This window comes from Coregonus clupeaformis, chromosome 11 (assembly GCF_020615455.1).
Source record: "Coregonus clupeaformis isolate EN_2021a chromosome 11, ASM2061545v1, whole genome shotgun sequence".
NCBI lineage: Eukaryota > Metazoa > Chordata > Actinopteri > Salmoniformes > Salmonidae > Coregonus > Coregonus clupeaformis.
The window spans coordinates 11,454,781-11,471,239 of record NC_059202.1 but is presented as its reverse complement, the minus strand read 5'-3'; the positions used below and the strand labels follow the sequence as shown (position 1 = coordinate 11,471,239).

At 47.4% G+C, this 16,459-nt stretch overlaps 1 protein-coding gene across 1 annotated transcript in view; it reads right to left on the bottom strand.

Annotated features, from left to right (window-relative positions):
- Positions 1-678: 678 nt before the first annotated feature.
- Positions 679-16,459, bottom strand: part of LOC121576403 (leucine-rich repeat-containing protein 4C) — a 138,684-nt gene continuing 122,903 nt past the window's right edge. The window contains exon 3 of the mRNA XM_041889508.2: positions 679-6,333. Coding sequence (XP_041745442.1) covers positions 4,340-6,277 — 1,938 coding nt within the window. The 5' untranslated portion in view covers positions 6,278-6,333 and the 3' untranslated portion in view covers positions 679-4,339. The remainder of the gene's footprint in view (positions 6,334-16,459) is intronic.

Sequence of the window (16,459 nt, the reverse complement as noted above, 5' to 3'; positions counted from 1 at the left end):
TAGCCAGCTAGCTAACATAGCATCCCTCTATGTTTGATCTGGGTGTGTGAGTAGGCTAAACTAGCTAGCTTTATTCGATGGTAGCTAAGTAAGTGAAAGTGAACCAAAATATACTACAAATATATAGCTCTCTCTCTCTTGCTTCTCCTTAATTTTGGAATAAATTAATTTCTTAAAAACTATTGTTTTTCTCTCTCTTTGAGTCAACTACTCACCACATGTTATGCACTGCAGTGCTATCTAGCTGTAGCTTTCAGTACTAGATTAATATTCTGATCCTTTGATTGGGTGGACAACATGTAATTTCATGCTGCAAGAGCTCTGATAGGTTGGAGGACATCCTCCGGAAGTTGTCATAATTATTATGCAAGTCTATGGAAGGGGGTGAGAACCATGAGCCTCCTAGGTTTTCATTTGAAGTCAATGTACCCAGAGGAGGACAGAAGCTAGCTGTCCTCCAGCTACATCATGGTGCTACCCTACAGAGTGCTGCTGAGGCTACTGTAGACCTTCATTGCCAAACAGTGTGTTTTAATCAATTCTTTGTTAAAATGTGAATATATTTAGTTTAGTTTTATCTAAAAAAGTATAACTTTTTTAATGTTTCAGTATTTTTATTTTTAGGAAATTCACTGAGGAGGACGGTCCTCTCCTTCCTCCTCTGAGGAGCCTCCACTGTTGTACACCCTGTTATTACAGAAACAAACACACACACAAAAATCCATCCAAGTTGCAGAACATTTTGAAATACATTGACTTTCATTGCTAATGCTTCTTCTCCTCCCCCGAAGCATCTGAATCCCCAGTTATGTAACGTGCTAAAATTACTCGTCTAGATTATCTGGAATTACAATCAGATTTTGAGATTAATTTAATCCTAATCTCATAAACCTTGGTGTGAAAAAGTCAAGAGCGGTTGGAAATCCAGACCTTCTCTCCTCTCAGGAGGGTAGTGTAAGGACATGTGCTCACTAGCTGCTGATGGTGTGGGGTTTTAGGGGGATGGTAACAATGTTTTCAATGATGGTTGCTAAATAAGAGTTAATTATTAAAGTAACAAGTCTTTCATTTGAGAGGCATTTTGTTAGCACCTTGTATCTTTTTTACCTTGTTACATTTTCCTGTTCCTCATCAGATTGTACAACGATTCAACCATCAAGGACAAGAGCTTGTGGTAATTTGATCATCTTTCCCACTGTAGATAATCAACCATTTACAAGAACATTAGTCATTGTTGTAACCTGCTGGCAATCTCCTTAATTATAGGCTGAGACTGTGATCCTATATGCAATGAATAGTAGGAGGAAAGGCAATTATCCCTCCGTACCCAGCTGTCAGATTCACTTCCTTATAGTGTAACATCAACGGATGACCTTCCTTGCACAGAAAACACTTTTGGGTGGTATGTGTTGTGTTTCGTCACTACTATGAAGAAAAAACTATGGAAAAAAACAACAATACTACTATAGAGAAAAAAACGATGGAAAAAAAACTAAAATGCTAGTATGGAAAAAAGGTTGTAAATAAGAACCAGACCATACAAAAAAAACAACAATACTTTATTTGTAACTTATTTTTGTGTATGAACTCCAAACTCCTGGTTTCTATAATCGATCTTCATATATTTTTTTAAGGTCATGAAAGGATGATTACATGAAAATCAATGTCTTATTATCTTACAGCATGTTTCTATTTTTCACTTTAATAAACAGGTTGTTGGCACATGTAAAAGTTAAATTTAAAACGTTTTTTTGGGGGGTTGTTTTTAAAAAAAATGTATTTTTATAGAAATCTACCACTAGAACAGCATTCCCTCTCAGATAAAATAATGTGGAAATAAAAGCATCTTGTCCCTTCTACCCAAAATATTGAGATACAGTACATAAGGATGAGATGGATTGACTAAATTGCAATAAATGCAACATAAAAGTCTCCAAATGATTTACCAACCAATGGAAAGAGAAAGGATGATTGACAAACTCTCTTACTTCAAATTTTTTTGATCCAGACCCCACCATGATCACCGCAAACACATAGTCAATGACTAACACAACAGAGATGGTTTACGACTGTGCTAAACTCCATGTAAACATATTTCACCATGACTAGATATTGTATTGGCAGGGATGCCACACTGATGAACATGTTTGCTTCATGTTGACTAAAACTGGGTTGAAGAAGCTCATGTGAGATGGAGATTCCTGAATTATTAATTAGGTCATTAAATGCCACATGACATTAAAATAAGTTATTCATTAATCTTTGAGGATTTAGTCTTTCTGTCCAAGTATACTGAAGAAGTGACTTTTAATACTGATTGCCGCACTTGTCTATTCTCCGATTCTGCATCCTTTACTGTCAGGGTTTAAGTGGAAAAGTAACAGGGGTGTCGCTACATATCATTATAATCTGTGACAATCTCCATACCCTACTGTTTAATACTAAACACTGGTCAAGTGCAAGGGGATGAAATGCTACTACATCACTGTAAGAATATTGTTTCATAGTTGAGGTGCATTTCCATTAACTCTATCCATGGACATTCCATTTTCATTTGACTCTGAATAATGTTAAAGCATCTAGCTAGGCAATTGGAACTCTGTTAGCGCATGCCTTTCTGCTTAAGGTCATGGTTTCCATGGTGACTGAATAAGCCCACTACTGTATTTGACATCATATCCTTAATAGTGCTTCCTCCCAGAAAATAACTTGATGACATCTGGATGGGGAACAATGAGAAGAGTGTACCCTCATTCATCTGGAGAATTTCAAATAGAACACAATCATTTATTTCTCAGAAACAAAATGGACCTGAAAAGGAAAAAGGGCTGTTGCATAACCTTTCTTAGATGTTTGACATTATGGAGGGAGTGGAGAACAAAAAGGAAAAGCAGAAGAAAAAAAAAAACAGTTCACATAATTAATGGCCGAGGCAGAGGGATGCAGGTGTGACCTGAACATCTGCTCAGAGCAACATACCTCATCCCTAAAGTCTCTCTCTCTCTGCATAAACCCTAGCACTCTGTACTCTGGGCCTCTGGGCATGGTGTGAATCTGGGCCTGTGTGCCCAATGTGGGAACAGACAACAGACGACATGCAATGTGCTGGGACAGCTGGGTTCGGTGTCCTTAGCCCCCGTTCCCACTCACCAGTCTGTCCTTGCTGCACTGGTTGAAGTCAGGGGTCATAGAGAGTTCATACAGGAGTGTCATCAGTATCCTTGGTGGTGTACCAGGGCTCTTTTTTTGCAATCAAGTAACACAAATTGGTATATCTCTTAACACCTGGGAAAGTGATTAATGTGTCAGGAACCACGTTAATATCATATAGCAATTTTTGGAGATTTGCAATGAGACTGCAGATAAGATGATCTGGGACAGCACCCATATCTGTGATGATATGGTACACCATCATAACAGCTGGTGTGGGATGGGGAAAGGGGGTATGACATTCGGGGAGCTCTCATATGCCTGACTGTATTTGCCAATGCGATTTCCATTACTCACAAAGTTATGATGTATCAGAGCAAGTGGAATAGAGAAGGAATCACAAATGGTATGAATACACAACGTGTAAATGAGACAAACACTGTGTGAAACGTGTGATTTTCTGGCGTAATAAACACGGTGAGACAACTATGATTCGCCTGTTGGCTGTGGTTTAGTTTGGAACACACTTCCCTCGTTTAACGTCCCCAATCTATCGATGGCAGAGCCAAGTGTACATCTGTGTCTAATACATTTCAGTGGCAGATTTAAAGAAATATTGTGTTATTATCAGATTCCTTTGCTGACAGTCCCAGCATTCACCCTCAGATAACGACCAAGCTTTTAATCCATCTAAATTAACAGATGGTCACAAAATATTTAATCAATTAATTTGTTGCAGGAAGAAATCTCTGACGTGATCTAGAAATTATCTAAGTATGTGGGGTAAAAAGAGGTTGCCATCACTTACAGATTTGGGGAAACCAGAACATGTATGGTTAGCATGAGATTCACATAGAGTTTGTAAGCATATTAGTAAACCACCCTCCTTCAAGTGAAGAAAAACTAAACTTCTGATGAAATAAGTTCTGAAAAAAGAATTGCAGAATGCAGTTTTTTCTTGATTTAGCCACAATAGATTTTTTCTTAAATAAATAACTTCTGTTTTGTAAAGACACTTTTTGAAACAGTAGACATACCCTAGTTCCCAATGTCATTGAATGAACATCATCAACCAATGATTCGCTGGTCCTCCACTTCCCATCCATAGTCCTCATAACTAATATCCATTAATGTCCCTTTTTATAATTTCATCAGTTCGTCTCATTATGATTTTTTATTTATTTATTTTTTAGATCTGGGTCTCTTGTACATTGTCTTTCGAACTGGCCCGGATTAACAAAGGTTCGTGCACTGAGCTGTGTATGGAGTTGATGGTGGAGACGTGGTTGTACGCAGACTTATAGGCATTGTAATGGTTGAGGTGCTCATGCTCCAGCGGGGGCAGAGTCATGTGGCCCTCCATGGCCGGCCCGCCCGTCACACAGTCCTCGTCTACGTTGATTATCTCGATGGTGCGCTGTGGCGCATGGTGGTTCTGCTGGTGGTGCTGCTTCCTCATCTTGTAGAAAATGATGAGCATGACGGCGGCCATGAGGGTGATGGCCACGAAGCAGCCGATGATGATCTTGGTGGTCTTCATTACCTCATCCAGGCCGGTCATGGAGCTGTCGTTCAGGTCCGTGACAGGGATGGTAAAGGTCTTCTCTGTGGCCCGGGTGGAGAGGGGCGTCCGGGCCGTTGTGGTGGTGGTGGAGGTGGACGTCACAGTCTCCCAGGAGCCGGCGGAGGTGGTGGGGCCCACCTTCTGCCACACGGTGGAGCGCCCCTCGTCGTGCACGGGCTCGATGGTCTCCACTGTTACTGTGGTAAAGTAGCTGAGGACATTCTCTGTGGACGACACGTTGAGAGTGGCAGATGCTGTGGTATTGCCCGCTGAGTTGCTCACCATGCAGGTGTAGGTGCCCGTGTCCTGCATGGTAACGTTGGTGAAGTTTAGCGTGCCGTCGTTGAGCACAGAAATGCGGATCTTGTACGCACCGTGGGTCATGATGGAGCCATTGGGCGTAATCCAACTGACTGAGGTCAGAGAGCTGGCCCTGCACTTCAGCTCTGCTGCCATGCCCTCTGTCACGTTCAGGTCCACTGGCGGCTCCACAATCACCGGTGCGTAACAGTGGAAATAGTTCTGGTCCAGCTCACCTATGTAGCGTCCCTTGTGGCTGGCTGGGGAACTGCAGCGTGCGCAGCAGCTGGTGTTGGCCGGCACCATCTCTTTGAGCCACCAGCTGAGCCACAGGATGTCACAGTTGCAGTTCCAGGGGTTGTGATGGATGTGGACTCTCTCCAGGTGGTGCAGGGGGGTGAAGAGGTCGTGGGGCAGCAGGGTCAGGTTGTTGTGGGCCAAGTTGAGCTCCACCAGCGACTGCAGGTCGTCAAAGGAGTTCCTCTCAATGGTCTGGATCTGGGCATGCATCATCCACAGCTTCTGCAAGTGGATCAGCCCTTTGAAGGAGCCAGGTCTGATGACCGTCAGCTGGTTCCCTGACATCTCCAGCTCGTCCAGCTTGACCAGCGAGATGAGGTTGGGGATCTCCTTCAGATTGCACATGCCCAGGTTCAGGTAGCGCAAGTTGCCGAGGCCTTCAAAAGCCCCGTCGGAAATATACGAGAGGCGTTTGAGTTCCCCTAAATCCAACCTCCGTAGCGAGGGCACCCTGTTGAACGCATACGAGGGAATGCTCTCGATGGGGTTGTTCCTCAGCCATAGCTCCTTGAGCTTCGAGAGGTACTCGAAGGCCCCATTGGGGATTGTGGTGAGGCGGTTGTCAAACAGCTCCAGGGTGTTGAGACTGGCCAGGCCGTTGAAGGCCCCAATCTCAATGTTTCGGATGTGGTTCTTGCTGAGCTGCAGGATCTCCAGGTGCCGCAGGTGCTTGAAGCTGTCCACCTTGATCACCTGGATGAGGTTCTCCTGCAGGTTCAGGTAGCGTGTGTTGGTGGAGATTCCGTCGGGGACCTCACGGAGACCCCGCCGGGTGCAGATCACCTTGCTGAATTGGTTGCTGCAGGAGCAGACAGAGGGGCAGGTCTGAGCACGCACCAGGCCCGCCACCGCCAGGAGCTGGAGGGCCAGGAGCAGCACGAACAAAGGGTCGGACAGGGCCCGGTTCCACCTAGGACCTCTCATCGTCTGCTGCTGCCGAGAAGAGGTCATCTTGTTCAACATTCATAATTCATTGGCTGGGTCATCCACTCTTTGGGAAGAGGCGGTGTTGGGGCAGGCTGAAACGAGAAAAGAACAGAGAGTGGAAGGATTGTTTAGAAGGGAGGAATGTAAATGCAAGCCCATCATGTATTGCATTATGATATAAACATGACATGTGTACATTGGTTTTTAAGTGATGACATTGCACTGTAGCCTGTTAATGTGTTTTTTGTGCAAGGACACATTGCAAGGATGAACCGTGCATAATCTGTCTGAAAAAAGGCTGCAGAAATCAATAGATAAACACACACACACACACACCCCTCCAACACACTCACTCATTCACACCCACTGTGTGCCACAACATGAATAAGCAATGACCTTGGCAGTGTGTTTTATATCCATTTCTGTTTCTGAGTGTGTCCCCCCTGCACTCTCAATCTCAGTCACATAAAACAAAATCCCAATATTGCCTCCAACTTCTGTGCTGTATCTCTCCAGTGGAGGGGAGGAGTGGAGGCAGGCAGAGTCATGTCTGAGGCTGTGGTGTGACTTATATTTCAGACTGGGGGGACATAAATAACAGGAAGCTTGCCACCCACCAGTCCTTCAATCAAGCCGCCATATCAGGAAAGTTCTGATTACATCTCGTGGTGATGCTCAGAGGTACGTATGTGGCTGGACTGTGAAAAGGCAGAGGCACAAAGATATCAGGGAATGATGATATGTCTGTATCATATGTCATGCTGTTAGGAGATGTGTGCACTGTACTATGCTGTACTACCCTTTGAATAACAATTTTTTGGATCCAGGTAGAACCTATTTGGTTCCAAGTAGAATCCTTTTTGGTTCCATGTAGAACCCTTTCCACTGAGGATAGTACATGGAACCAAAAAGGGTTCTCATATGGGGACAGCCGAAGAACCATTCTGGAACACTTTTTTCTAAGAGTGACAGTTGACTTCAGTGGTGCAGCCTACAGCATGTATGAGGGAGCCACAATAGTGCACTTGAAGAATCAAATCAAATCAAATTGTATTGTATTTGTCACATGCGCCGAATACAACAGGTGCAGACCTTACTCTGAAATGCTTACAAACAAGCCCTTAACCAACAATGCAGTTCAAGAAATAGAGTCAAGAAAATATTTGTATGTAAATAGTCCGTCTGGCCATTTTATTAATTGTTCAACAGTCTTATTGTGACGATCTCGGCTGTCTGAGTCGGGTCCTGTCTGGTGACTAGTGTTCCTGCTCGTATTCTCCAGTTTCCCGAGGGTTCGGGAACGCTCCGGGGAGCGCTCTGGTTTTCCGCACCTGCATCCCATCAGCAATCTGCACACCTGGTCCTGATCATCACCCTTCTTAGGCTCTGGCCCAACATCCAGTTCCTGCCGGATCGTTAGCCATGAACAGTATGTTTGTCAGCGTATCAGTCTCTGAGCCAGTAGTGTTAGTTTTGTTGTTTTGCACCTTTTTGACTTGCTGTGTACTGACCTCCGTTTTGTTCTGTCTGCAGTCTCTCACCCGGAACCTTCACCCAACCTCTGCCTGATGGTCGGCGGCCGCCGAGCCAGTACCGGACCAACCACTGCACCCTCAACAACCCATCCACGCCACCCGCTCTGTTCCCTGGATTATTCAGCTTCACTCGGACTCTATTAATAAACACTCACCTTTGTCTCACGTACCTTGTCCTGGTCTGCTTCTGGGTTCTGGCTTAGTTAACCGTGACAGAACGATCCGGCCAGTAATGAACCCAGCGGACCTGGACTCTGTTCGCCATGCTATTACCCAGCAGGAGAAGATGTTGGGCCATCATAGCACGGTACTACAGGAGATCGCGTTGTCAGTTCGGAACCTTTCTACCGGTCTGACGGAGGTCCAGAACCAACGCAAGTGTCCGGTGGAGGATCCACTACCGGTTTCACCCATCTCGCCTGCCGCTTCTGAAGCTGTGTCCATCCGTGAGCCCAAGGTTCCGGCGCGGATAAGTATGAGGGAGAGCTGGGAAGATGCCGTTCCTTCCTTATGCAGTGTGGACTAGTGTTCGATCTACAGCCCTACTCTTATGCCACAGACAAGGCTAGGATAGCCTTTGTGATTGAGTTGCTGCGTGGTCGAGCGCTGGAGTGGGCTTCAGCCGTTTGGGAACGACAGGATCCCTGCATGGCTTCATACCAGGGGTTCACGGCCGAGATGAGGAAGCTCTTCGACCATTCCGTCCGAGGGAGGGACGCAGCTAGGCGCCTGTTTTCGCTTCGCCAAGGAACTGCAGCGTGGCCGACTTCGTGATCGAGTTCAAGACGTTGGCTGTGGAGAGTGGGTGGAACGAGGAGTCTCTGCAAGCGGCCTTTTACCAGGGTCTGTCGGAGCAGCTCAAGGATGAGTTGATCTCCTATCCGGAGCCTAGTGACCTGGACAGCTTGGTAGCTTTGTCTATTCGGGTGGATAATCGAGTCCGAGAGCGAAGGAGGGAGAAGCAATGGGTTCCGTCCAACCGATCAGCTTCTCAGGTTCCAGTCGGGTCGTCAAACTGCGCGGCTCGCTAAAGTTGGGAGGACTTTTAGCGAGCCAGTTTCGACCTCTCAATACCTCTGTCAGACCCCGTTTCCCGGCTACCCTTATGAACAGGAATCAGAGCTTAGCGATTAACGCGTTTATCGATTCAGGTGCCGATGGAAGCTTTCTAGATGCCGAGTTGGTGGAACAGCTGGGGCTTTCCAAGGAGCAATTGCCGGAAGCCATTGAAGCTACCACTCTGAACGGCAGTAGTCTGGCACGTATCACGATGAGGACTGAACCGGTTAAGATGCGGTTGTCGGGGAATCATTCTGAGATGATTTCATTCTTCATTCTGCCGTCTTCCCATGTTCCTCTGGTCCTTGGATACCCCTGGCTGAAGGAACACAATCCCACGTTCGATTGGGTGACGGGCAAGGTAACGAGTTGGAGCCTTGATTGTCATGCTAACTGTCTCAAGACTGCCTGCCCCCATTCGGTTCCCAGTCAGGTGATTGAGGCTAAACCCCCAGATTTGTCCCTGGTTCCCGAGACATATCACGATTTGGGGGAAGTTTTCAGTAAGCAGAAGGCTCTGTCACTCCCTCCCCACCGACCATATGATTGTGCCATCAACCTGGTCCCTGGAGCTGTCTACCCCAAGGGAAGGTTATACAGTATCTCCCGACCTGAACGTGAGGCGTTGGAGACCTACATCAAGGAGTCCCTAGCTGCTGGTCTCGTTCGTCCCTCGTCATCACCCCTGGGGGGCAGGATTCTTCTTTGTGGGTAAGAAGGATGGCTCTCTTCGACCGTGTATTGATTATCGGGGGTTGAATGACATCACGGTCAAGAACAAGTATCCCCTGCCCTTGATGAGTTCTGCCTTCGACTCCTTACAGGGTGCTACGGTGTTCACCAAGCTAGACCTACGCAATGCGTATCACCTGGTCCGGATCAGAGAGGGGGACGAGTGGTTGACGGGTTTCAATACACCGATGGGTCACTTCGAGTATCAGGTGATGCCGTTTGGACTGACCAATGCTCCAGCGGTATTCCAGAGTATGGTGAACGACGTCCTGAGAGATATGATCGGTCTCTTTGTGTTTGTTTACCTGGATGACATTCTGATCTTCTCGAAGGAACCTTCCGACCACGTCCAGCATGTCCGGCAGGTTCTGCAGCGATTGTTGGAGAATCGCCTGTTTGTGAAGGGCCGAGAAGTGCGAGTTTCACGCCCACACGACATCCTTTCTCGGGTACATCATCTCCAGGGGAGAGATTAGGATGGACCAGGAGAAGGTTAGAGCGGTTCTGGAATGGGCCCAGCCCGGTACGAGATTGCAGCTCCAGAGATTTTTGGGGTTTGCGAATTTCTACCGCAGATTCATCCGGGATTACAGCCGTGTGGCCGCTCCGTTAACTGCCTTGACTTCCAGCATCAGGACCTTCAAGTGGAATCCGGAGGCGGATCGAGCGTTTCTGGATTTGAAGAGGCGATTCACCAACGCACCGATTCTCTCTCAACCGGACACGGCCCGTCAGTTCTCGTTGAAGTGGACGCGTCTGATGTGGGAGTTGGCGCCATCCTGTCGCAGCGATGCTCCACGGACAGTAAACTCCATCCCTGCGCCTACTACTCTCGTCGCCTTTCGCCTGCGGAGAGGAATTACGATGTGGGTAACCGGGAGCTTCTCGCGGTGAAACTTGCCTTGGAGGAGTGGCGCCACTGGTTGGAGGGGGCGGAGCAACCGTTTATTGTCTGGACTGACCACAAGAATCTTGCTTACGTGCAATCGGCTAAACGTCTCAACTCCCGTCAGGCCAGGTGGGCGTTGTTTTTCGGACGATTCAAGTTTGCCCTGACGTTCCGACCTGGATCTAAGAACGGCAAGGCGGACGCCTTGTCCCGGATGTTCTCCAAGACGGAGGAGAGTGGGTCCAAGACCGAGACAATCCTCCCCCGGAACTGCGTCGTGGGAGCAGTTATGTGGAAGATTGAGGAGGAGGTGCTGGCGGCCCTTCGGACTCAGCCCGGTCCCGGTAACGGTCCACCCGGTCGGTTGTTTGTGCCTGAGTCGGTTCGTCCTGCGGTCCTCAAATGGTCCCACGCCAGCAAGATGGCTTGTCACCCTGGCGTGGCTCGGACTATGGCGTTTCTTCGCAGACGTTTTTGGTGGCCTGCCATGGCCGAGGATACTCGGGGTTTTGTTGCTGCCTGTCCAGTGTGTGCGCAGAATAAGAGTACCAATCGGCCCAGCTCTGGACTACTTCACCCCCTTCCTATTCCCCGGCGACCATGGTCGCATCTGGCCCTGGACTTCGTCACGGGGTTGCCCGCTTCTGAGGGGAACACGGTCGTTCTGACTATCGTGGACAGATTCAGCAAGTTCGCCCACTTTGTGCCAATTGCCAAGCTTCCCTCTGCCTCGGAGACGTCCGAGATCCTGGTTAGGGAGGTTTTCAGGGTCCACGGTTTGCCCAGTGATATCGTTTCCGACCGTGGCCCTCAGTTTACCTCTGCTGTCTGGAAGTCCTTCTGTTTGGCCATTGGAGCTACTGTCAGTCTCACATCTGGTTTTCACCCCCAATCCAATGGTCAGGCGGAGAGAGCCAACCAGAAGATGGAATCAACGCTACGCTGTCTGGTCTCTTCCAACCCCACCTCCTGGGTCTCTCAGTTGCCTTGGGTTGAGTATGCCCACAATACTCTTCCTACATCTGCCACTGGGATGTCTCCCTTCCAGTGCCTGTATGGCTACCAACCTCCCCTGTTTCCTTCTCAGGAGAAGGAGCTCTCAGTGCCTTCTGTTCAGGCCCATATTCGGCGTTGCCACCGGACCTGGCATCGGGCCAGAAAGGCACTCCTTAGAGTTTCGGACCGGTATCAGCTCCAGGCGAATCGTCGCCGGATTCCCGCTCCCACCTATACCATCGGAGATAGGGTTTGGTTGGCCACACGGGATCTTCCGTTACGGACTGAGTCTAGGAAGTTGTTACCGAAGTTCATTGGTCCGTTTGTGGTGGAGAAGGTGATCAATCCAGTGGCAGTTCGACTCAAACTACCGAGGACGCTCAGAGTCCATCCCACCTTTCATGTCTCCTGCCTCAAGCCTGTCTTCCTCAGTCCTCTGTTGCCTCCTCCGCCTCCTCCTCCTCCTCCTCGGATGATCGGAGGTGGTCCTGCCTACACGGTGCGTCGCATCATGGATTCCAGACGGCGGGGCCGGGGTTTCCAGTATCTCGTGGACTGGGAGGGGTATGGCCCTGAAGAGAGGAGTTGGATTCCGCGGCGACAGGTCCTAGACGCAGACCTCATCAGTGACTTCTACCGCCTCCATCCTGGCGCTCCGGGAGTCCGCCCGGTGGCGTTCGTCGGAGGGGGGTACTGTGACGATCTCGGCTGTCTGAGTCGGGTCCTGTCTGGTGACTAGTGTTCCTGCTCGTATTCTCCAGTTTCCCGAGGGTTCGGGAACGCTCCGGGAGCGCTCTGGTTTTCCGCACCTGCATCCCATCAGCAATCTGCACACCTGGTCCTGATCATCACCCTTCTTAGGCTCTGGCCCAACATCCAGTTCCTGCCGGATCGTTAGCCATGAACAGTATGTTTGTCAGCGTATCAGTCTCTGAGCCAGTAGTGTTAGTTTTGTTGTTTTGCACCTTTTTGACTTGCTGTGTACTGACCTCCGTTTTGTTCTGTCTGCAGTCTCTCACCCGGAACCTTCACCCAACCTCTGCCTGATGGTCGGCGGCTGCCGAGCCAGTACCGGACCAACCACTGCACCCTCAACAACCCATCCACGCCACCCGCTCTGTTCCCTGGATTATTCAGCTTCACTCGGACTCTATTAATAAACACTCACCTTTGTCTCACGTACCTTGTCCTGGTCTGCTTCTGGGTTCTGGCTTAGTTAACCGTGACACTTATGGCTTGGGGGTAGGAGCTGTTAAGGAGCCTTTTGGACCTAGATTTGGCACTCTGGTACCGCTTGCCATGCGGTAGCAGAGAAAACAGTCTATGACTTGGGTGACTGGAGTCTTTGACAATTATTTGGGCCTTCCTCTGACACCGCCTAGTATATAGGTCCTGGATGGCAGGAAGCTTGGCCTCAGTGATGTACTGGGCCATACGCACTACCCTCTGTAGCGCCTTATAGTCAGATGCCGAGTGGTTGCCATACCAGGCGGTGATGTAACCGGTCAGGATGCTCTCGATGGTGTAGCTGTAGACCTTTTTGAGTATCTGGGGACCCATGCCAAATCTTTTCAGTCTCCTGAGGGGGAAAGGTGTTGTCGTGCCCTCTTCATGACTGTCTTGGTGTGTTTGGACCATGATAGTTTGTTGGTGATGTGGACACCAAGGAACTTGAAACTCTCGACCCGCTCCACTACAGCGCCGTCGATGTTAATGGGGGCCTGTTCGGCCCTCCTTTTCCTGTAGTCCACGATCAGCTCCTTTGTCTTGCTCACATTGAGGGAGAGGTTGTTGTCCTGGCACCACACTGCCAGGTCTCTGACCTCCTCCCTATAGGCTGTCTCATCGTTCTTAGCTACAGCGCATTCTCCACTGTGTGCGTGCAGCCATAGTGCCAGTTCTGTAACAAAATACTTCCCATTTTTGCTGGAAGATGGGCAGGCTATTACTGTAACTACCGATTAATTGCATGATTACCAAGGCCATTAATTATTTAATTACCAAACCCCAATTCTGATCAGCCCAAAGCCTGAGGGTGGACATAGTGGTGTTTCTGTGCAGGAGACCAGGCAAATGTGACAGGGTACACACATAAGTCTCAAAATCACATTCCATTAAAGCTCCTCTAATTTGTTAGAATTAATGCCCAGCAGAAAATAATTGACCATGGGTAGAATTTAGGGCACAGTGTGACTTTATTTTGGCTCGCCTCATCTCTCTCTGAGTGGCGCAGTGGTCTAAGGCACTGCATCGCAGTGCTAACTGTGCCACTAGAGATCCTGGTTCGAATCCAGGCTCTGTCGCAGCCGGCCGCGACCGGGAGACTCATGGGCGGCGTACAATTGGCCCAGCGTCGTCCAGGGTAGGGGAGGGAATGGCCGGCAGGGATGTAGCTCAGTTGATAGAGCATGGCGTTTGCAACGCCAGGGTTGTGGGTTTGTTTCCCACGGGGGGCCAGTATAAAAAAATATGTATTCACTAACTGTAAGTCGCTCTGGATAAGAGCGTCTGCTAAATGACTAAAAATGTAAAAAAATTTAAAAAGTCATTGGTTACCATGGCCTGTGAATTGACAGTGGAGGTGAAAATTGGGGGGATATTTTCAGTTCAGTACAAGTATAATGTTAGGGTGAACAGATAAAGCTTTTTTCCATAAGATACAGTAAGACTCACTGCCTATACACAACACAAGTTAAATTAGTAGCTACTTTTAAAGCCCCCCATAGACAGCTGTCTCCCTTATCTCCTTATGCAATGACATTCTCCACTTATTTCCTCATCCCCACATTCTCCACCAATAGAGCCTTGAAATAAATTCAACAATGAAATCAGAGGTACACAATCCAATTCATGACAAGGGAGAAAATAAGATGAAGTTGATTTACGAAGCAATCCATCTCCTCGCTGACAATGAGAGCAGTGAAATTAGATTTAGAGCAGGGAGGGAATTAAATGGAGAGCAGGGGAAACGGCTAACGCTCGACTCAGATCGGCACCCACATTTGTGAATAAATGTTCTGTGTAGCTGACAATAGGGAGAACATACCAACATAAGCTTTCCGGCAGTGATGAGGGCTATTGAAAACATGCAATTTATGTCATGCAATTAAAAGGGCTCCACAATGTCAACAATGAGGCCATTCCAGAGGGGTATGCTACGAAGCAAGCTAGATCTACTCAGGGTTTTCTAAATCTAACCAGTTTCAGTTGACTTCACATTCCAGCTCATGCTTCATACGTAATACGATTGTGGATATTGCTCGTCCTCCTGCCGTTAACTCTAGCAGGCTTGTAACTGTGCTTGCCCGTCGCACATTGCTAGTCGAATGCCGAACTCTTCATTGAGACAATAATGAAACATAAATCCATGGGCGAGCCAGTGCCACATTTTCATTCCTGCCAAAATCAAAATGAAATAAATGTTATCTTGCAAATTCAGCAAGCTATGGTGTGAAATTGGCTTTTAGAAGTGCCGTCTTTATTTTATTACTCCTCGTTAATGACGTCTTTGGTGTGTTTATCAATGCACAAGCACCTTTTTTCCCACTCCAATTTTCTTAAGTCATACATTGCGTGAAGTTTAAAATGCATTCTGTCGTTACTATACCTAACAAAAATATAAACGCAACATGTAAAGTGTTGGTCCCATGTTTCATGAGCTGAAATAAAAGATCCCAGAAATGCTCCACACACACAAAAAGCTTATTTCTCTCAATTGTTTTGCACAAATTTGTTTACATCCCTGTTAGTGAGCATTTCTCCACTGCCAAGATAATCCATCCACCTGACAGGTGTGGCATATCAAGAAGCTGATTAAACAGCATAATCATTACACAGGTGCAATTTGTGCTGGGGACAATAAAAGGCCACTCTAAAATGTGCAGTTTTGTCACACAACACAATGCCACAGATGTCTCAAGTTTTGAGGGAGCGTGCAATTGGCGGGAGGAATGTCCACCATAGCTGTTGTCAGAGAATGTAATGTTTATTTTTGTACCATAAGCTGCCTCCAACGTCGTTTTAGAGAATTTGGCAGTATTTCCAACCAGCTTCACATCCGCAGACCATGTGTAACCACGCCAGCCCAGGACCTCCACATCCAGCTTCTTCACCAGCGGGAACGCCTGAGACCAGCCACCCGGAGAGCTGATGAAACTGTGGGTTTGCATAACCGAAGAATTTCTGCACAAACTGTCAGAAAACGTCTGTCTCATGGAAGCTCATCTGCATGCTCGTCATCCTCACCAGGGTCTTGACCTGACTAGTGCTGTGGCGGTCACAAAATGTTGTCAGCCGGTGATTGTCAAGCAAAAATGAATTAACATAGCATCTCCTGGCTTCCACACATAGCCCACAGGCCCCTGATGCAGACCATTGGATAAAAAAAAAAGTCTAATAAATCCATGTAATATAGCCTACACCATCACAATAAATCCATTATTTATCTTAGACAGGTCATGATATGAAGAAAATGTAGTCTATTTCAGAAGAATAGAATAGCATACTCTGAGTTGTCCTTATGTTAGGTCCTGATCTGGCTATGACAAATGGCTGTGGGCTACAGTAGTTAATTTAACAGACAAGATTTGCTTACAATTCTGTGGCATTATTTTATGGTATGAAGAATACAATTGAATAATGCTGAATAAAATAGAAAGGATATTTTCTCCAAAGAAATAGGTATTCCTATATGCTTAATTTAGAGTTATTAATGTAACGTTAGTTGTTCTACAAACATTGGGCTATATGTTTTGATTTTTAATACATTGTAAGGCTGCATGATGCGACTCTAATGATGATTTGAAAAAAGTTGCTTGAAAGGCATGAGCTCTGCTTTGTTTTTTTGCGCAGGATGTACACACTACATCAGTCACTCATTCACAATTTGACAAGCATTTGATAATGCCTAGAATTTCATGGCGGCATCCCCTTTGTGTGGCCTTAATGCACCATAAACAAATCCATGCCTTTTGCAGCCAGTGGCCGTTGTGCCCTTCTCCCTGAGTG